Raw genomic sequence first — 22,307 nt, forward strand, 5'->3', positions numbered from 1 at the left:
TTGGTTTCCAGATCTCATTCAAGTAATGGGAAAACCAATTCTTCAGCTCCCACTACGCGCCAATCTATTGATACATCCGCACACCAAACAAGTGCACGAAACACCAGAAGCATTCCAACTTCACGTATGGATTGTATCAAGGCATGTCTGAATAAGAGAGGTTATTCTGCCAGAGCGGCTAAAGCGGTCACGCTTGCACTACGTAACTCAACTCGTAACTTATACGATGACAAATGGCACAGTTTTGTCAATTACGCTGCTAAGAAAGGATTTACAGCCAGATATGCTACACATCCTCAAGTAGCAGATTTCTTATGTTATCTACGGCAAACTAAGAATCTAAAAGGCTCAACCTTGTCCACTTATCTTGCAGCTATAAGTTCTGTCATAACTATGCGAACGGGCGTCAAGTTAACAAAAACACCAGAGTTACTCGCTTTGTTACGAGCGTTCCGATTGGAGGATCAGAAACGGAAGTTTCACGCTCCAGCCTGGGATCTAAATATAGTGCTCCAACACCTCACTAGTGAGGCTTATGAACCATTGCTATCTACATCGTTTGAATCACTGACCCATAAAACCTTATTCCTGTTAGCACTAGCTACGGCCACCAGGATGTCAGAGATTCACGCATTGGATTACGAGAGAACACGCTTTGATGATATTCATTCACGTCCCAGCTCTCTCATCCATACTTGGACCGCATAATACGATGGATCTATCACTATGCCCAGTGAGAGCACTGAAAATATATCTCCAACGATCCAAACAGAGCAGAGGGAAATTCAAGAGATTATTTATCCCTATATCTACAGCTACGCAGACGGAAGTCTCACGTACTACTATCTCTATCTGGATCAGAACTGTCATACTACGTGCCTACAAGGCTGCAGGACTCGACCCTCCAAGAGCTTCTATTCCTCACGAAATTAGAGCTCGAGCCTCAACTCTCGCTCTACATGGGAATTGCTCTTTGAATACCATAATGGAGGGATGTTTCTGGAGATCCGATATGGTGTTTGCCAACCACTATCTGAGAGATATCACCACCGAGGACGTCTCAGGTATCCACCATTTCGGTCCCATGGTCCTCGCTCAACAGTTGACAGTTCCACGGAGAAGATAAGTCTATCTTACAGATTTTATACTTATCTGATAACAGTACTAATAGCTACATGCTATCTACTGTAAACGTAGTATATTTCGCGCAGGTTTTATTTTCGCGCTTTTAGCGCAAAACATTTTAGCCCGAATATTTATACACCGCGAATAAACCTGTCATTCATTCAGTCTAGCCACGCTCGCCCCTGAGTTGTTACCATAACACATCAAGTTTGAAGACAGAAATCTACGGGAATCTTAAAATGACGACTGATAGTAGCATAAAGAATCAAACTTAACTGTCGCTGTAATGGATTTCCAAAAACATAATTAAATAGTGAGCCAAATCCCATCGCCGAATTAGCGAAAACAGCAATGTGTGCTGTGGCCTCCATGGAAATTGGTCACATGACAGATGGTTTGATACAAAACAGATTGCCACGAAACGACTCGGAAAGAAATAATACAGCAGTATTTTATTTATTCATTTAGATACAAACGTATCATCATGAAGCAAATAGTCACTAACACTGAATCATCTCATTCACAACAACCCGGCTTGTTTGAAATCACGAAGAGCTTCATATACAGTATAAATTAATTAGTCAGATCGTCAGAATTCGGAACATAATACTGATGTCCAAGATATTTTATGGATTAAACTTCTTTTTAATTTCTCTCACAACGTTTCGAGACCATTCCAGGTCCCTTCATCAGGTGAACTCAACTTCTAAATGCCACTGAAAGACATCATAATACTGATGTGTTTTTCATCTCTTCCGGGAGTAAACGGGTTACTGTGTCCTAGTATATCGCACAGATAGGGATTTCCTGTGAGTAAGTAATAAATGCCGCCTGACAGGTTCAGCCACTCTGTTTTCACTGCTATTAGTGGCGGCCAAAGAGACAGCTGGCAGTTCCGTCAATTACTGATTGCGCGAATAAAAGTATATATTTTGCTTAAGTTTAATTTATTATCTTAAGCTCAGTACTATGGTTTTTTATATCATACTATATATAAGCTTACAACTCCTAGGAGTTTTGCTATTATATATATGTTCAGCTTACGTTTCATCAATCCTTAAGCTCAGTCATATGGTCATATGCATAAATGTATTAGCTAACAAACTCTAAGGAGTTGGTTACTATTATACAGCTTAAGTTATAATTATATCTGAAGCACAGTACTATACTATTATAGCTTAAAAATATGCATATCTTAAGCTTAATACTTTGGTTAATTTATAAAAGTATCCACTATAAACTCACAGAAGTTTATACTATCACATTAATAGCTTCAGCTTACATTCATGTTGTATATACTTTTATCATATTCAATAAATTGTAATAACCTTTATATGGCAACTGATAAGTTAAGCAGCAGGAATTCATCAGTTCAGTGCCTTTATGAAGTTCCCATAGGGTTATTACAATCATCACAGTTCAAATCACTAATTATTAAAATCCAAAGTATATATATTCCCACCTCCTTTTCCGTCAGATTCTACAAGCAATAAGCATGAGTCAGGATAAGGAAAAATATGAAATTTTTATAGTAAAATTGATATTTTATACTTATCCTGACTCATGAGGTAAGCCCTCCCGTCCTCCCCACTTAACACTTTGGATTTCTTCGGAAAAATAAAGTGTCGGGCTCGAAACAAAAGGAGAGAGTGAGGCACATGGGCTGAGGTGGCGCCCTCGTTCACGCGCTTATGGAAGGGAGGTAACTCGTGGTGAGTACTAATCAGTGATTTTTTAATTGAAGGGAACTTCAATTGGGAGATACACGTGTTCCACTATGTTCGCAAGAAGAAGAAGACAAGCAATAAGCATGAGTCAGGATAAGTATAAAATATCAATTTTACTCTAAAAATTTCATACTTATCCTATCTCACGACTTGCACCTCTCTCTCTTGCTTCGACTTTTAGTGGAACGACTGTAAACTTTTTTCCATAGGCCTCCTTGTCCATTCGCCCGTGCACTACATGCTGCTCCCCTTAATTATAGTATGACCAGAAATTATTGAGAATTTTAGAAATATGTTTAATTGGATTTCTAGTATAAACAACCGTGACCAGCTATCAAGTACTTGGTTTCACTCAAGAGAGACAACTCCGTTAATCCTTTTTCATTAGTTTGTGAAGAGTTATCCCCGTTTTTTTACTTGCTAGCAGACGACATTTTCAGTGATCCTCAGTATGGATGATTTAGAGAAGAGGAAGTTGATTTTAGAGTATTATAACAAGGACATCAGATCAGCTAAAGTGATTTCAAGTAGAACAGGCATCCCTTTGTCCACTGTTTATCATGTTTTGAAAAATATTGCAAATGGATATGGCATTGAGCACCAGGGAGGCGCAGGTAGGCCCAGAAAATTGACTGTTGGTGACAGAAGGCGGCTTGGTATTCTTGTTTCTAAAAACAAACGAAGGAGTTTAGAAAACTTAAGGCTGGATATGATTGATAGAGGAACTGTGGCTGTCTGTAAGGAGACAATTAGAACTGAGCTGCATGCAATGGGTTGGCAGAAAAGTCGAGGAATTCCATCACCGATCATGAAACCTGAACAAAAGGAGCGAAGGTTGAACTGGTGCTTACAGCATAGAAAGTTTAACTGGGACAATATGATTTTCTCAGATGAAAGTTCTGTGTGGCTGTTTCCTAATACACTGAAAGTCTGGACCAAACAAACTGAAAAACCTTTGTATCAGCGCCCAAAGTACAGTCGGAAATTTAACGTGTGGGGTGGCATATCTGTGTTAGGGGCAACTCCCCTCTGTGTATTTGAAGGGAATATAAACAGTGAGCGGTACACAGATATTCTTGAGGGACATTTACTTCCATCTGCTCACGTGTTCTATGGACATTTTTGGATTTTCCAGCAGGACAAAGACCCAAAATATCGTTCAAAGCATTCTCAGGCCTGGTTTCGGACCCAAAATATGACATTATTAGATTGGCCCAGCTATAACCCTGACCTAAATCCAATAGAAAATGTTTGGGGACTTATGAAGGAACGTTTCAATAAGAAAAATCTGACAAATATTGCTGAAATGAAAGAAGAGGTGGTCCGATATTGGGACAGCATGGACCATGACTTTCTAACTTCTTTGATCAGTAGTATGCCCCGCCGCATTGAAGCCTGCAATGCTGCCCATGGTGACTTGACAAAATACTAACTGTTCACCTGTCTTTGAATCTGGAGTCATGTTCTGCTAATATTCACAATTAATACGTGAGTAATGAGTGAAAAAAATAAATAATTACAATCTTTAAATTCTCAATAATTTCTGGTTGTACTGTAGCTTCCTAGTTCCTACTAAAGCTTGCAGCATGCTCCACTAATTGCCCACGTGACTACCTTGAATGATCATTCTCATCTTTGAGCCAACGTTGTAATCTGAGTAGTGGGGAGGCCAGGCGGGCATCCATCGCGTGAGATAGGATAAATATATAAATATACAATTTATATTAAAATTTCAAAATTTTTAGACTTATCCTATCTCACAACTTGCACTTATCCCATGGTTGGACGGCGGGCCGCAGATTACCCTTCTGTCTGGACAGTGCGAACAGCTGGTCTTGGAGCTGTGTGGACTGATGACAACCGTAGATAGCGATGTACAAGGGAGGCCTGTTACGCATGCACGCAACTCCTATGCTTGTTGTGGGTTCTCCGGAACCCCTTGGCTTACTAAGCACAACGACTCCCAGGGAGATGGGTGCTCCCGAGCGATGTGGTGTTCGTCCGCAACCTTGTACAAGACAAGGGACGCAACTCGGCAAGTAAGCCTTGCCTCGCCACGATTTACAAGGGACCCCCGTAATTAAAGTCTTGCGACTAGAATCGGGCCAGACCCTGCTTCAAGAAGGCCCCCCCAGACACCGACCGAGGCGGGTGAAAGAGAAACACAACTCGGCATCTCCAAGGTTTAACGTTCAGTTCCGGGCAGCATCAAATTGACCCTCACTCCTTTGCCTAAGCTTAGTCAAAGGATGTGCCCGGGCAACTTTGGAGGCAGAACACAACGAAATCCAGTGGAATTCGGGAGTGTCACACTTCACTGACGTAATTGCTCCATGGAGTAGAGGTCAGTAAGCGTGAATGTCGAACACCTCTGCATCGTCATACTGATTGCGCCTCAGGTCCGTAGGGCCACACTAAGTGGCCGTATTCCGATGCCTTGGTATGGAGGCCTAGTGAAGTAGTTCTTAAACCCATATAATGAGAACAAAAGGTTGAGATCCAGTTCAACTTTTATTCAGTATATACAAGGAAGCAGTAACGCGAATGCGGAACCGTCCCCCATCTGCGTTGGTGGGCTGATGTAAGCTGCTGAGCCAGTACAAGAGGTTCGAACTGGTGTAATCCCTGGACATCCGTGACAGACAGGTCTCGCAGGTAATGTGAAGAGAAGACTGTATCAGAACGCCAGAAGCAACTTTCCATGATAGCGGTCAAGGAGCAGTTGCTATGGAGGGCCATTGTCGAGGCTAGTACACGAGTCTCATGAGGATTGGAAGCGGCTGGAGGAGGCAACCCTCCAATGGTGTAGGCTCACAGGATCGTGGCACACATCCAGAAGGCCAATGTGGTCAGGGAAACCTCAGTTCTTGAAGCGGTTGACAAGGGTATGAAGAGACGCTTCCGTAGCCCGTCGACGATCCTTGAAGGCAGCAAGGTAAACGTGTAGAACCCTAACAGGGCAGAGTGTCAAATCTTCATTATCATCAGGCCCAAGAATGGTGAAAAACTGGGGAATGATAAACATCCGGTCCAGTTGCTCTGGCAGTTGCTTTTTCGCAATGAAGTCCCAGCGTAGACCCAGGAAAGCCTTGCCATGCTTCTTCCGCTCGAACCCCACCAGATTGACATCAAGCTCATGCAGTTCAGATATACGAGCAGCGGTAGCCCAAGCTACCAGGAAGAATGTCACTTGTTCGGAAGTCCTTGTCTTCTAAAGGTTCATAATCTGTAGAAATCATATGACGGAGGACAGACAGATGCCAGGCCGGAGGTCTGAACTTCCTGGACTGGTCAGAGAGTCTATAGGAGCGTTGTAGACTCTGCAACTCGGGAACAGTGGAAATCTTCGTGCCCGTGGTGGTAGCCAAAACTGAGTTATTGGCGCCTAAGTAGGTAGCTAACGTAGTACCCTTGAGTTTCTTAGTAGTGCGGAGATGCTGGAGAAACTCAGCAACGACCTGAGCCGAGGTGGAAGTGGGAGATGCAATTCCCCTAAGCTTGCAATAGTCTTCAAACTTCTTCCACTTGTTGTCTACAAGGAACAGGTCGAAGTACGATGTGCTGAGGTGATAGCTGTGGCTACTCGGCAAGAGTAGCCCTTAGCTATGAAAAACATCTGAAGATGCGCCAAACGTGTAGATTGAGGGTCTGAGGTGACCCGTGGCGCAGTTCTGAGTGAGGTTGAAGAAGTAGGTTGTCCCGGTTGGGAAGCGGTACTGGGTTTGGCTCTGCCAGGCTTCTTAGGTTGACGAAAAACGACTTCTTGCTGGCCAGAAGGGTGCGACCAAAAGCAGTAGTATGTTGCTGGTGGCCAATAGTTTCTTTATTACTTTTGGTAGCAGAGCTGGAGGGGGGAATGCGTAGGCATTGAGACCCTCCCATGATATTGTCAACGCGTCAAGGTCCCACGCCAAGGACTCTGGGATTGGTGATACGAACTTTGGAAGTTGGTTGTTGAACCTTGTGGCGAACAGATCTATTTGAGGCCGTGATAACGGCAAGATCATCGACTGAAAGATCTGGGGCAGTAACTTCCACTCTGTCGGGGACGGTCGGTTGGATCGGGACAAGGCATCGGCGATTACCCCGGGAATGTGTCTGGCTCTTGCTACGATGTTGAGTGAGTCGATGAGATGGAAGAACCTGATCGCCCATTGTTGCAGATTCGCCGAGCCTGTTGAGCCTAGATGATTTATATACCAAACCACTGTTGAATTGTCTGATTGGATCAACAGACTGGTTGATTGAAGCTCTGTTGCCCAATGTGAGATGGCTTGAATAACCGCCTTGAATTCCAGCTCGTTTATATGAAGTACCCGTTCATCAGATGACCACAGCCCGGCCACTTGGGGGATGCATCGACGAATAGGTGATGAGTCGGTGCAAAGGGCATCATAGAGACTCCGGCGCAAACATTCCGTTCGTCGAGCCACCATTGAAGGACTGGACGAAGCGGTTCTGGAAGGCAAATTAGTTCCTTGGGTTTGTCGGCCTGAAGGTATGGGCGTAGAAATCGTTGTATCAGCCAAAGTTTGAGCTGGCTTCTGTACGTTAAGGCTTGAGCTGACGTCAGAAGGCCCAGTAGCTCCTGCCACTGTCGTAAGGTTCTCGCCTGAGACAGTGTTGGAGGAATGCATTGCTCAATCTTTATCCACCTGTCGTGAGGTAACGAACATCATCCCCTGACGAGTGTCGAACAGTGCTCCGATGAATTGGAGTTTCTGAGTCTGTATTAGTTCCGATTTCGCGATGTTCAACAGCCACCCTAACTGTCTGAGCAGCGTGGTGGTGAACTGTAGCTGGTGAAGCAAGATGATCGGATCCTGTTGAACCTGGATGCAGTCGTCTATGTAGCTTTCGAAGGTGATCCCTTGAAAGTGGAGGAAGCTCGTTATGGGCTTGGTAATTCGGGTAAAAAGCCAAGGTGCCATGGAAATTCCAAATGGTAGGACTTTCCAATGGTAGTGATTCCCATTGAACACGAAGCGAAGGTACTTCCAGTGTTCTGGATATATCGGAACGTGAAGATAAGCATCCTGAAGATCTAGGCTGATGAGGAAGTCTCCCTTCTTCAGGATGATGCGTAAAAAAGGTTGATCGACACCATCCTGAAGTGAGGCGGTGGAAGCAGGAATCGGGCATTGAACAACTTCATATTGAAGATGAGCCGGAGTTTGTTTGAATTTTTTCTTTGGAACCAAGAAGATGGGGGAGTAGAATCCTGGAGTGACGGGCGATGGACCTAAGAGCTCTATCGCGAGTTTGTCTAATAGTGTACCTATTGTGGATTGCAGAGTCTGAAGCTGGTCCACAGGATATGAGCGATGAGCCGGATGCGACGTCAGAGGTGGACTGCCAATAACGGGTAGCTGATAACTGTGAAGTAGCATGTTGGTGACGTACGGATTTTTGAGGATTCGATGGCGAAGATCTGCAATCTCCCGCCTACTGGAGTGTTGTAAATCAGAACGACTGGGGGCGGGAGGTCCCAGTCGTGCGATTGTCTCAAGCCGTGACTGCTTCCCGGCGCTGGTCCTTGGGCCAGAGTTGGTCCTGGGGGGTCGACGGGAGGAACCACCACGGCCAGATCTGTTTCCTCTGCCACGGCCTTGAGTGGATGCGCCACGAAAAAGATTGCGTTAATCCAGATTGGTAGGGGTGAACTGTGCAGTTCAACGCTGTTTTAATGAGTCCTGGAGCTGTGACTTCTGTATCTTTAACAGTTCAATCGAGACTTGAAAGTGGGTTTCTTTATCAACTTTATTAGATACTATTTGGGTGCTACCATTGAAGAGGGAATCAGTAAACCAAGGCTGGCAAAACAGTTCTGTTTTAAATCGCTCCTCCCATGAAGAGATGTTAAGGGGTCCACGTCGGCGAACAGCAAGAGCGTAGCCCAAAAAATGAGACAACTGATCAAGGATAATTTGGAACTGGTCCTCGGATGTAAGCGTTTTGATCAGAGTAAGTATGCTCCAGAGCAGTGTTAACAGCGTCGACTGCTGCAATCATGCAACTAATAGATGGCAAAGTTTTTCTCACGGCTGAATCCATGTGAGCCAACTCTTGGTCCTCAACAAGGTAGGGCGAAGCAGCTCGTTTGCAACACAGGGTTCCAATATCCTCATCAACTGTTGGAGCCATAGAGATTTTTGTTAGGCCGTGAACATGAAAGGAAGAAGGATTATATCTGGGAGCAGAGAATCCGTCCTTAATTTGTTTCAGACTCTTGAAACCATCATTTAGTGTACTGGATCATTTCAGAATACAAGGTCTATTAGTGGTATCAGAGCAATGATCACCCGAACGTCGGTCAGAGGAACTGTATCGAGATCTCGACGTGGTAAGTACCGAAAGTAGGTTGGTAAGCCAGTGATCTGGATTCCCTAGTATGGCTAGGTGATCCGGTATGATATGAAGAACTAGTCCGGGTCGCTGTAGTTCTAGTTGGTGATCTGGTTCTGATTGGAGCTCAGGTTCGACCATCTGAATAGGATCGGCCATGAGATGTGGATCTATACTGTGATCCCGATTGGTCAATGGCTCTGTAAGGTGATCTAGATCGTATAGGTGACCTGGGTTGGTAAGATGATCTAGATTTGTAAAGTGATCTGGATCGATTCGATGCACTAACTGGAAACTGTGATCATGATCTGGATCTATAAGGTGATCTGGACTGAACAGGTGATCTAGTTTGCAGTTGCGATCTGGCTTGATTTGGTGATATGGATTGGTTAGGTGACCTAGATCGGTCCGGTGATCTGATTCGAGGTTGTGATCTGGATCCATTCGGTGATCTGGATCGGTCCGGTGATCTGATTCGAAGTTGTGATCTGGATCCATTCGGTGATCTGGATCGATTAAGTGATCTGATTCGAAGTTGTGATCTGGACCCGTTTGGTGATCTGGATCAGTTAGGTGATCTGGATTGATCAGGTGATGTTGATCGTAGTTGTGCTTTGGATTGTGACTGTGATCTGGATTGATCCGGTGATCTTGATCAGCACGGTGATCTAGATTGGGCTTGTGATGGCTTTCTGGATCATTGTGGTGATCTAGATCGTTGTGGTGATCTAGAATGATGTGGCAATCTGGATCAGCGATTAGGTGACGAAACCTGAAGTGTTGATTCATGATGAACGTCCCCCGGCGACATTTTGTAGCCAGCTCCGTCCTGTTCAGTGAGACAGTCAAGGGAATATGTACCGATGATCTGGATGATGACAGTGTCGATCTAAGGTCCCCTGGTAGTGTAGATGGGACAGGCAACGAAGAATTATCGATCACAACCACCCGCGAGTGATCTGACGCTATGAAAGGAGGTGATTGATGCGTATGTAATAGGTGCCGAACGTACTCAGATAAGTAAGAATCTGATGAAGCGTCCATAAAATCCTCTTGAACCACAGACGTTGCTCTCTTGCGTGGAGGTACGATTTTCTTGATACGCTTGGCGGGAGTGTGATCAGATTCTGTTGATTTCCTGTCCCTATCGGCGATTCTCCGGGGAGCAAACACGAAGGTAGGCCTCATCTTTTAGTGAATTACACTTGCCACATCGTTTGTTCCAGTTACATTGTCCAATACAGTCACTGCAAGACGAGTGAGGGTCGAGGGACGAATAATTCGTCTTGCATTGAGCACAAACTTTCCTTTTCCTTGACTGATCATCAGTTTTCCCCATGATGTTAGGATGAAATAATGTCCCTAATATACAGCACGTCCACACAGTCGGGCGACAAGAAAGAGAATGATTATTCAAGGTGGTCACGTGGGCAATCAGTGGAGCATGCTGCAAGCGTTATTAGGAACTAGGAAGCTAATTAAGGAGAGCAGCATGAAGTGCACGGGCGAATGGACAAGTAGGCCTATGGAAAAAAGTTTACAGTCGTTCCACTAAAAGTCGAAGCAAGAGTGCGAGGTGCAAGTCGTGAGATAGGATAAGTTTAAAAATTGCATTGTTTCAAAGGGTGCCATGGGACACCAGCCAGATAATTTAGGTGTGCCTTTGTAAAATTAAGTGTGCCTGTACCTTTTGATGATCCAATCAAACTGAAAACATTAGAACAAATATGTCATTTCAATTTATTGTTTGATAATTAATTAATAACTTGTAAACCTGATTTCCTGAACACTAAAGTGACTGCAAGAACAGTTTTGTTTCATTTGTCCTTGACCTCAGGGCATGTTGCCATGGATCCTGCTGGAGGTCAGGGCCATGAAATTTGACTGTTTCAGACATGCATTATTTGCCCGGCAATATGTGGTTTTCAGACACCATCAATGTGATGGGAAACCTATACTCAGTGTTTGCAGCCACACCCAAAGCCTTGATCTATACTATGACTGATCATAAAGTGCCTCTGACATGACATGGTCTCTCTGAGAGGCTCTGGTGGTAGTGATATGACATGGTCTCTCTGAGAGGCTCTGGTGGTAGTGACATGACACGGTCTCTCTGAGAGGCTCCAGTGGTAGTGACATGACATGGTCTCTCTGAGAGGCTCCTTTGGTAGTGACATGACATGGTATCTCTGAGAGGCTCTGGTGGTAGTGACATGACATGGTCTCTCTGAGAGGCTCCGGTGATAGTGACATGACATGGTCTCTCTGAGAGGCTCCAGTGATTGGGACATGACATGGTCTCTCTAAGAGGCACCAGTGGTAGTGACAGGACATGGTATCTCTGAGAGGCACCAGTGGTATTGACATGACATGGTCTCTATAAGAGGCTCCAGTGATACTGACATGACATGGTTTCTCTAAGAGGCTCCAGTGATAGTGACATGACATGGTCTCTCTAAGAGGCACCAGTGGTATTGACATGACATGGTTTCTCTGAGAGGCTCTGTTGATAGTGACATGACATGGTCTCTCTGAGAGGCTCCAGTGATCGGGACATGACATGGTCTCTCTAAGAGGCACCAGTGGTAGTGACATGACATGGTTTCTCTAAGAGGCACCAGTGGTAGTGACATGACATGGTCTCTATAAGAGGCTCCAGTGATACTGACATGACATGGTTTCTCTAAGAGGCTCCAGTGATAGTGACATGACATGGTCTCTCTAAGAGGCACCAGTGGTAGTGACATGACATGGTCTCTCTGAGAGGCTCCAGTGATAGTGACATGACATGGTCTCTCTAAGAGGCACCAGTGGTAGTGACATGACATGGTCTCTCTGAGAGGCTCCAGTGGTAGTGACATGACATGGTCTCTCTGAGAGGCACCAGTGGTAGTGACATGACATGGTCTCTCTGAGAGGCTCCGGTGGTAGTGACATGACGTGGTCTCTCTAAGAGGCACCAGTGGTAGTGACATGACATGGTTTCTCTGAGATACAGACAACCCCGCGTGCCACAGTTTTCCATGAACGGAGCAATTGTTTACATTCTATATATGGTCAAATGTTTATGAATCATAATTTGCATTGTTAAACTACATTGTAGAAAAAATCCCTGTGGAAATGTTTTCTCACCCTACACTACAGTGTTTCTACTTTCAGGTTGGGCACCTACAAGACACTTGAAGGATGTAGTGTGGGGATTGAATTCATTATTTTCAGTAAGTGCCATAGTTGCTCATTTCTTGTCAGGAAATATTATAATAAGTTATGTTTGAATGCAATGCATTAACGTTATTGTGTCTCTAGATTGCTTATGACAATGAAGAACTTGATCACAAGTGATAGCATAGCCTGGCTGACTTTAGTAATTAGCACACACGCCATTTTATGAAAAAGCTGGAACAGGTAAAGAAGTCTGCGAGACATGCAGGTTATACACACAATGGACTAGTACACCATTTCCAAACTAAGTTTGAGTAATTATCTTCCCTCAAGATGTAGTCATTTAAATTACATTCAATTGTACAATGATTTTGCACAACCAACAAATTCTACAGTATTATGATTAACTTAGATTTGCTCTTACTCATGATTAAATGACAATACATACTGTAATACTAAGTAAATCGCAGACAGAATCACATTTTGATAACCCCGGCAGAGGATCATCAGTATTAGGGTTACCCAGAAACAGGACCTCTGATACATGCATGCCTGTGATACATGCATGCCTCTGATACATGCATGCCTCTGATACATGCATACCTGTGATACATGCATGCCTCTGATACATGCATACCTGTGATACATGCATGCCTCTGATACATGCATGCCTCTGATACATGCATGCCTGTGATACATGCATGCCTCTGATACATGCATGCCTGTGATACATGCATGCCTGTGATACATGCATGCCTGTGATACATGCATGCCTGTGATACATGCATGCCTCTGATACATGCATACCTGTGATACATGCATGCCTCTGATACATGCATGCCTCTGATACATGCATGCCTCTGATACATGCATACCTGTGATACATGCATGCCTCTGATACATGCATACCTGTGATACATGCATGCCTCTGATACATGCATGCCTCCGATACATGCATGCCTGTGATACATGCATACCTCTGATACATGCATACCTCTGATACATGCATGCCTGTGATACATGCATGCCTCTGATACATGCATGCCTCTGATACATGCATGCCTCTGATACATGCATGCCTGTGATACATGCATGCCTGTGATACATGCATGCCTGTGATACATGCATACCTGTGATACATGCATGCCTGTGATACATGCATGCCTGTGATACATGCATGCCATGCCTGTGATACATGCATGCCTGTGATACATGCATGCCTGTGATACATGCATGCCTGTGATACATGCATACCTGTGATACATGCATGCCTCTGATACATGCATGCCTGTGATACATGCATGCCTCTGATACATGCATGCCTGTGATACATGCATGCCTGTGATACATGCATGCCTGTGATACATGCATGCCTGTGATACATGCATGCCTCTGATACATGCATGCCTCTGATACATGCATGCCTGTGATACATGCATGCCTGTGATACATGCATACCTCTGATACATGCATGCCTGTGATACATGCATGGCTGTGATACAGGCATGCCTCTGATACAGGCATACCTGTGATACATGCATACCTGTGATACATGCATACCTCTGATACATGCATGCCTGTGATACATGCATGGCTGTGATACAGGCATGCCTCTGATACAGGCATACCTGTGATACATGCATACCTGTGATAAATGCATGCCTCTGATACATGCATACCTCTGATACATGCATACCTCTGATACATGCATACCTACATCGCTTGTAAATTTGGAGACTACAATAAACTGTCAAACTGTCACTGATAAAGACAGGGCTTTGCAGTTTCTTACAAGAGTGTTTAGTGCTGGAATTCAAATTCACCATTCTTGAGAAACTACCTCTAAAACTTCACAAATGACTGAAGGGAACTAACTTAGTCACCCCTGTCGAGAAGTAGCATTCGATATCTATGATACATCATGTCTAAAGTCACGTATATCTGACACCCTGTCGAAAGCTGAATATAACCCCTTTAGAGACTATAGTGAGTTATTCACTGGACCATGTCAAAAGTTCCATATTTTATCCAAATTTGCAACCTCCACTTTTCCAACAGCACTATCGTCACTTGGAATAGTACTTGCTAATATCAATAACATCTGAGCAACATAGATGGAGATAACACCATTGGACTCGCAGCATCTGAAGCAACTGGAGTTATAGGTTCAGAGTGTATCTTCAAGGCCGCCCTTGATAACCTGCAAACAGTTTTGCCTACTGTGAGGTGTCATGAGGCTTGGTCTATTCACACCCAAATTTTTCTACCTGATTTGTATTGTTGATGTTGAAAGTCAGACTGCTGCGGTAACCCAAAGTTGGCCCTCTTTTCTGGAGCAGAAATCAATGTCTTCCTCAACACTACTGTGCGTAAATGTTAGGGCTGGCGAAAAAAGACAGATAATTGGAAATATTGTCAGTAGGATTAATTTCTCTTAATTATAGATACGAAAATAGTGAGTTGAAGAGAGTAGAGTATATGACTGTCTCACTATTACCATCTCAGTGTACATCAACTCATCTATTGTATGAACTCATTCTGCATATTGTTTTAATCACTATCACTCTGTACATCAACCTACTCTGCTCAAATCACTAATTAGTAATCCAATGTATATCAACCTTGTCAATTGTATATACACACTATGCAGCTATATATATATTCTCCATGTTACAACTCTTTGTATCACGTGCTTGATAACGGTGTTAGTACCTGTACCGAAACATCGCACTCATTGCAATAAAGAAGTTGACTATCCATAGAACTTGGTTTTTCTTCATCTATACAACTTCTAAAATGCCTCTCAAAGAAGTTATATATATTGCCTCTCATTCTGATAACTTGGTGCTCTGTTATTTACAGGACTTACTAAACTTTGATGACCCATTGAATGTAGAAGCTGCTGAACATTATGCTAGAGATAGGGTGAGTATATGACTGTCTACTGTCAGCCTTAACTGGAACATTATGCTAGAGATAGGGTGAGTATATGACTGTCTACCGTCAGCCTTAACTGGAACATTATGCTAGAGATAGGGTGAGTATATGACTGTCTACCGTCAGCCTTAACTGGAACATTATGCTAGAGATAGGGTGAGTATATGACTGTCTACTGTCAGCCTTAACTGGAACATTATGCTAGAGATAGGGTGAGTATATGACTGTCTACCGTCAGCCTTAACTGGAACATTATGCTAGAGATAGGGTGAGTATATGACTGTCTACCGCCAGCCTTAACTGGAACATTATGCTAGAGATAGGGTGAGTATATGACTGTCTACCGTCAGCCTTAACTGGAACATTATGCTAGAGATAGGGTGAGTATATGACTGTCTATCGTCAGCCTTAACTGGAACATTATGCTAGAGATAGGGTGAGTATATGACTGTCTACCGTCAGCCTTAACTGGAACATTATGCTAGAGATAGGGTGAGTATATGACTGTCTACCGTCAGCCTTAACTGGAACATTATGCTAGAGATAGGGTGAGTATATGACTGTCTACATCAGCAGCCTTAACTGGAACATTATGCTAGAGATAGGGTGAGTATATGACTGTCTACCGTCAGCCTTAACTGGAACATTATGCTAGAGATAGGGTGAGTATATGACTGTCTACCATCAGCCTTAACTGGAACATTATGCTAGAGATAGGGTGAGTATATGACTGTCTATTGTCAGCCTTAACTGGAACATTATGCTAGAGATAGGGTGAGTATATGACTGTCTACCGTCAGCCTTAACTGGAACATTATGCTAGAGATATAGGGTGAGTATATGACTGTCTACCGTCAGCCTTAACTGGAACATTATGCTAGAGATAGGGTGAGTATATGACTGTCTACCATCAGCCTTAACTGGAACATTATGCTAGAGATAGGGTGAGTATATGACTGTCTATTGTCAGCCTTAACTGGAACATTATGCTAGAGATAGGGTGAGTATATGACTGTCTACCGTCAGCCTTAACTGGAACATTATGCTAGAGATAGGGTGAGTATATGACTGTCTACCGTCAGCCTTAACTGGAACAAGAAAGGGTGAGTATATGACTGTCTACCGTCAGCCTTAACTGGAACATTATGCTAGAGATAGGGTGAGTATATGACTGTCTACCATCAGCCTTAACTGGAACATTATGCTAGAGATAGGGTGAGTATATGACTGTCTATTGTCAGCCTTAACTGGAACATTATGCTAGAGATAGGGTGAGTATATGACTGTCTACCGTCAGCCTTAACTGGAACATTATGCTAGAGATAGGGTGAGTATATGACTGTCTACCGTCAGCCTTAACTGGAACAAGAAAGGGTGAGTATATGACTGTCTACCGTCAGCCTTAACTGGAACATTATGCTAGAGATAGGGTGAGTATATGACTGTCTACCATCAGCCTTAACTGGAACATTATGCTAGAGATAGGGTGAGTATATGACTGTCTATTGTCAGCCTTAACTGGAACATTATGCTAGAGATAGGGTGAGTATATGACTGTCTACCATCAGCCTTAACTGGAACATTATGCTAGAGATAGGGTGAATATATGACTGTCTATTGTCAGCCTTAACTGGAACATTATGCTAGAGATAGGGTGAGTATATGACTGTCTACCATCAGCCTTAACTGGAACATTATGCTAGAGATAAGGTGAGTATATGACTGTCTACCGTCAGCCTTAACTGGAACATTATGCTAGAGATAAGGTGAGTATATGACTGTCTACCGTCAGCCTTAACTGGAACATTATGCTAGAGATCGGGTGAGTATATGACTGTCTACCGTCAGCCTTAACTGGAACATTATGCTAGAGATAAGGTGAGTATGTGACTGTCTATTGTCAGCCTTAACTGGAACATTATGCTAGAGATAGGGTGAGTATATGACTGTCTACCACAGCCTTAACTGGAACATTATGCTAGAGATCGGTGAGTATATGACTGTCTACCGTCAGCCTTAACTGGAACATTATGCTAGAGATAAGGTGAGTATGTGACTGTCTATTGTCAGCCTTAACTGGAACATTATGCTAGAGATAGGGTGAGTATATGACTGTCTACCGTCAGCTTTAACTGGAACATTATGCTAGAGATAAGGTGAGTATATGACTGTCTACCGTCAGCCTTAACTGGAACATTATGCTAGAGATAGGGTGAGTATATGACTGTCTATTGTCAGCCTTAACTGGAACATTATGCTAGAGATCGGGTGAGTATATGACTGTCTACCGTCAGCCTTAACTGGAACATTATGCTAGAGATCGGGTGAGTATATGACTGTCTACCGTCAGCCTTAACTGGAACATTATGCAAGAGATAGGGTGAGTATATGACTGTCTACTTTCAGCTGCACTATAACTTCAAGGTACTGACTTGCAGTTTATGGTAGCTGACCTATTCATAGCTAACAGCAACATTGATGTGGGCATGGTTCTGTGTGTGCACATCATTACCCCAAGGTATATTATATAATAAACACAGTGGTGATCCATGGTTAACTATATCGATGTTAATGAAGGTAAGTGTTCATGTAAATACCTAACTGTTAACCTGATCAAGTTAACATGCACCATGATTTAATTGTAAGGTACCGTGCACCAATATCCTATTTGTGAACATATAACTGGTATCAATTTATATGTATATTATTACAAAGTGTCATTCATGAAGTCAACATTCACACAAAAGTATTAATATTTCTTTTCACTATCCATCAAACAAAATCAGTCTAATGGCAAATGTATGTGTCCCAGTTGTTTGGTTGTATATCTTTTGTCACATTAGTCATCTAAGTTTTCAGTCCTGTGTCACTTTCCAGGAAGGATTCAAGGCCAAAGTTCGAGACTACATATCCCAGCATGCAAAAAGATAATGACAGACTGTGTAGGTTGTGTCCCAGACTTGACCCGCTTCCAGATACTTTATACTTGCACACAAATACAACACTGATAGAAGTGGTTGTAATCATGGCAACTATAGATCTCCATAGAAAATAGTAACTTAATAAGTTAATGTTGCCATTTGTAATGAAGCATGGCTCTTTGTGGAATCCGGAAGTGAACAGTGAAGAACATCTGCTCTTTGAAATTGACAAGCTGATGGGCTGGCAGCATTTCGTGTGTGACCTTGGGATACAGGTGTATGTGTATGAGATACCGTGACATACACTGCATGAACAGGCAGTGTATATAAAGCCTGTCTCAGTTACAGTGTGGATTTGTTACCTATGTTATATTCATGTGGAAGTGATCACATGGTGGAAACCTACCTTAACTCGATTGTGATGACACTGTTTGGAATTTGAGGACTTGTATAGTTGGTGGCATTAAGCATTAATTTCATAAGAATGGAAAAGCTGTAGCTTATCTGAGTGAATGGAAGAAACTGGATCCCCATCATGACCAGAGGATGTTCTTCCTCATCACTATGCCTGCCAACCATGGTCATCTAAATATAGCTTTTGCAAACTGTGTGTCACCCTTACTTTGTTTGATACCTTTGTCTCTTGTCACCAAGAAATTACTCACTTACACAGTGCAGAATATCATCACACACCTTTGACATCTTCATGGCATGTTTACATTATGGGTAGTTAAGGTTCTGGTTAAACATGGATTTGTAAAGCCACCTTTACCTTTATGATGTCCCTTAGGTTAAGAGCACCACACTCATGCTCATATGTTTCAAAGTAGTATACACCTGCATCACTCTGTGTTTTGTTCCCTCAACAAACTGACATGCCATGAAGAAATGAAATGCACATTAAAGTGCATATGAACACACTCATGTCCTTTTACAAGAGAGAAATATGCTGTACAGATAAGACACCTTGTTGCAGCTTACAATGGTGTTATATGAGATGCATGCTAGTGAACACCGCATTGTTTGGGTAGCAAGTACCATTTGGAAGGAGTTATTGTATCAACTCCCCCTGCTGGCTTCAAACACCTCTCATGTTCTACTGTAGTCTTAAGTTTACTACATTTCAGAATTCATGAATGGTCATATTGATTCTGATATTCTCCCTTTCTTTAAAAAGGTGTTTTCTTATTATACCATTTTGACAGATTTACACGAGATATCTGTTAGGGGGGACAAACTCTACACATTTGACATCTTAATCTGATCATTTTACATTATTAGCCCTTGTAACAGACTTGTTCACTTATCCCACTGTCTCTGACCACGACAGCTGAACCAACACAAGGAGCTGCTGCTAGTGTTGGTATTTGATGTGACTCACGCCTGTGACTGTCATCTGAACCAACACAAGGAGCTGCTGCTAGTGTTGGTATTTGATGTGACTCACGCCTGTGACTGTCAGCACAACCAACACAAGGAGCTGCTGCTAGTGTTGGTATTTGATGTGACTCACACTTGTGAGTGTCATCTGAACCAACACAAGGAGCTGCTGCTAGTGTTGGTATTTGATGTGACTCACGCCTGTGACTGTCAGCACAACCAACACAAGGAGCTGCTGCTAGTGTTGGTATTTGATGTGACACACTTGTGAGTGTCAGCTGAACCAACACAAGGAGCTGCTGCTAGTGTTGGTATTTGATGTGACTCACACTTGTGAGTGTCAGCTTAACAAACACAAGGAGCTGCTTGTCACTTGATGTGACTCGCCATACTTCCTACTACATGTCTTATAACAAAAGTTAGGTGGTACACATGCCAGTGTTAGTGTTGAAGAGAACCTGCCCCATACTACAGTCAATACATTCTATAGATTTGAGTTAAACTGCTGTATTGAAGGGAAATATAAAGATTCACTGTCTTATAAACTAGTGTTGCTGATGCTTCCTTGATTTCATCATGTGCTAACCGGGTCCTTGTTCGTTATCAATCTTGTCTGAACAGATCACAATCATATGTCTGGGGACCTTAGTATTGAACAGCAATGAACTGCAGTCAGATTAACAATTAACCAAACACAGCAGCAAGAGCTAGGCCTAGTTGACACCCCAGGGGGAGATGTCTGTAGCAGCCAGGGTCTAGATATTTGAAGCTCTCTTAGAGCTAAGATAGTTGTAAGTTAATGTTAATGTATGGCACTTACGACTATCTTAGCTCTAAGAGAACTTCGAAAATCTAGGCCCTGAGCTGGGCCTAGTTGAGCCCTGAGCTGGGCCTAGTTGACACCTCAGTGGAACATGTCTGTAGCTGCAAGAGCTAGGCCTAGATGACACCCCAGGAGATGTCTGTAGCGGCAAGAGCTAGGCCTACTTGGCAACTCAGGGGGAGATGTCTGTAGCTTCAGGAGCTAGGCCTAGATGTCACCCCAGGGGGAGATGCCTGTACTGGCAAACGTTAGGCCTAGTTGACACCCCAGGGAGAGATGTCTGTAGCGGCAAGAGCTAGGCCTAGATGACACCCCAGGGGGAGATGTCTGTAGCTGCAAGAGCTAGGCCTAGTTGACAGCCCAGTGGGAGATGTCTGTAGCTGCAAGAGCTGGGCCTAGTTGACACCCCAGGAGATGTCTGTAGTGGCAATAGCTAGGCCTAGTTGACACCCCAGTGGGAGATGTCTGTAGCGGCAAGAGCTAGGCCTAGTTGACACCCCAGTGGGAATGTCTGTAGCGGCAAGAGCTGGGCCTAGTTGACACCCCAGTGGGAGATGTCTGTAGCGGCAAGAGCTAGGCCTAGTTGACACCACAGTGGGAGATGTCTGTAGCAGCAAGAGCTGGGCCTAGTTGACACCACAGTTGGAGATGTCTGTAGCGGCAAGAGCTAGGCCTAGTTGACACCCCAGTGGGAGATGTCTGTAGTGGAAAGAGCTAGGCCTAGTTGACACCACAGTGGGAGATGTCTGTAGTGGCAAGAGCTGGGCCTAATTGACACCACAGTGGGAGATGTCTGTAGTGGCAAGAGCTAGGCCTAGTTGACATCCCAGTGGGAGATGTCTGTAGCGGCAAGAGCTGGGCCTAGTTGACACCCCAGTGGGAGATGTCTGTAGCGGCAAGAGCTAGGCCTAGTTGACACCCCAGTGGGAGATGTCTGTAGTGGCAAGAGCTGGGCCTAGTTGACACCCCAGTGGGAGATGTCTGTAGTGGCAAGAGCTGGGCCTAGTTGACACCCCAGTGGGAGATGTCTGTAGTGGCAAGAGCTAGGCCTAGTTGACACCCCAGTGGGAGATGTCTGTAGTGGCAAGAGCTGGGCCTAGTTGACACCCCAGTGGGAGATGTCTGTAGTGGCAAGAGCTGGGCCTAGTTGACACCCTAGTGGGAGATGTCTGTAGTGGCAAGAGCTGGGCCTAGTTGACATCCCAGTGGGAGATGTCTGTAGTGGCAAGAGCTGGGCCTAGTTGACACCCCAGTGGGAGATGTCTGTAGTGGCAAGAGCTGGGCCTAGTTGACATCCCAGTGGGAGATGTCTGTAGTGGCAAGAGCTGGGCCTAGTTGACACCCCAGTGGGAATGTCTGTAGCGGCAAGAGCTGGGCCTAGTTGACACCCAAGTGGGAGATGTCTGTAGCGGCAAGAGCTAGGCCAAGTTGACACCACAGTGGGAGATGTCTGTAGCAGCAAGAGCTGGGCCTAGTTGACACCCCAGTGGGAGATGTCTGTAGCGGCAAGAGCTAGGCCTAGTTGACACCCCAGTGGGAGATGTCTGTAGCGGAAAGAGCTAGGCCTAGTTGACACCACAGTGGGAGATGTCTGTAGTGGCAAGAGCTGGGCCTAGTTGACACCACAGTGGGAAATGTCTGTAGTGGCAAGAGCTAGGCCTAGTTGACATCCCAGTGGGAGATGTCTGTCTGGGCCTAGTGGTTGACACCCCAGTGGGAGATGTCTGTAGTGGCAAGAGCTGGGCCTAGTTGACACCCCAGTGGGAGATGTCTGTAGTGGCAAGAGCTGGGGCCTAGTTGACACCCCAGTGGGAGATGTCTGTAGTGGCAAGAGCTGGGCCTAGTTGACACCCCAGTGGGAGATGTCTGTAGTGGCAAGAGCTGGGC

At 44.2% G+C, this 22,307-nt stretch overlaps 1 protein-coding gene across 2 annotated transcripts in view; it reads left to right on the plus strand.

Moving 5' to 3' along the window:
• LOC124255732 (NEDD8-conjugating enzyme UBE2F-like) overlaps nt 1-22,088 on the plus strand; it is a 54,046-nt gene extending 31,958 nt beyond the window's left edge. The window contains exons 5-8 of one of the 2 annotated variants that reach the window (XR_006892743.1): nt 12,357-12,415; nt 15,222-15,284; nt 18,174-20,557; nt 20,697-22,088. Coding sequence is in view for 1 of the 2 variants with exons in the window: in XM_046689638.1 (XP_046545594.1) it covers nt 12,357-12,415; nt 15,222-15,284; nt 18,174-18,227 (176 nt within the window). In the remaining variant the exon portion in view is untranslated. Of the gene's footprint in view, nt 1-12,356; nt 12,416-15,221; nt 15,285-18,173 lie in introns of both variants that reach the window. The other variant, XM_046689638.1, reaches the window with a different exon arrangement.
• The last annotated feature ends 219 nt before the right edge of the window (nt 22,089-22,307 follow it).

This window comes from Haliotis rubra, unplaced genomic scaffold, assembly GCF_003918875.1.
Source record: "Haliotis rubra isolate DU_JTF1 unplaced genomic scaffold, ASM391887v1 Scf607, whole genome shotgun sequence".
Lineage (NCBI taxonomy): Eukaryota > Metazoa > Mollusca > Gastropoda > Lepetellida > Haliotidae > Haliotis > Haliotis rubra.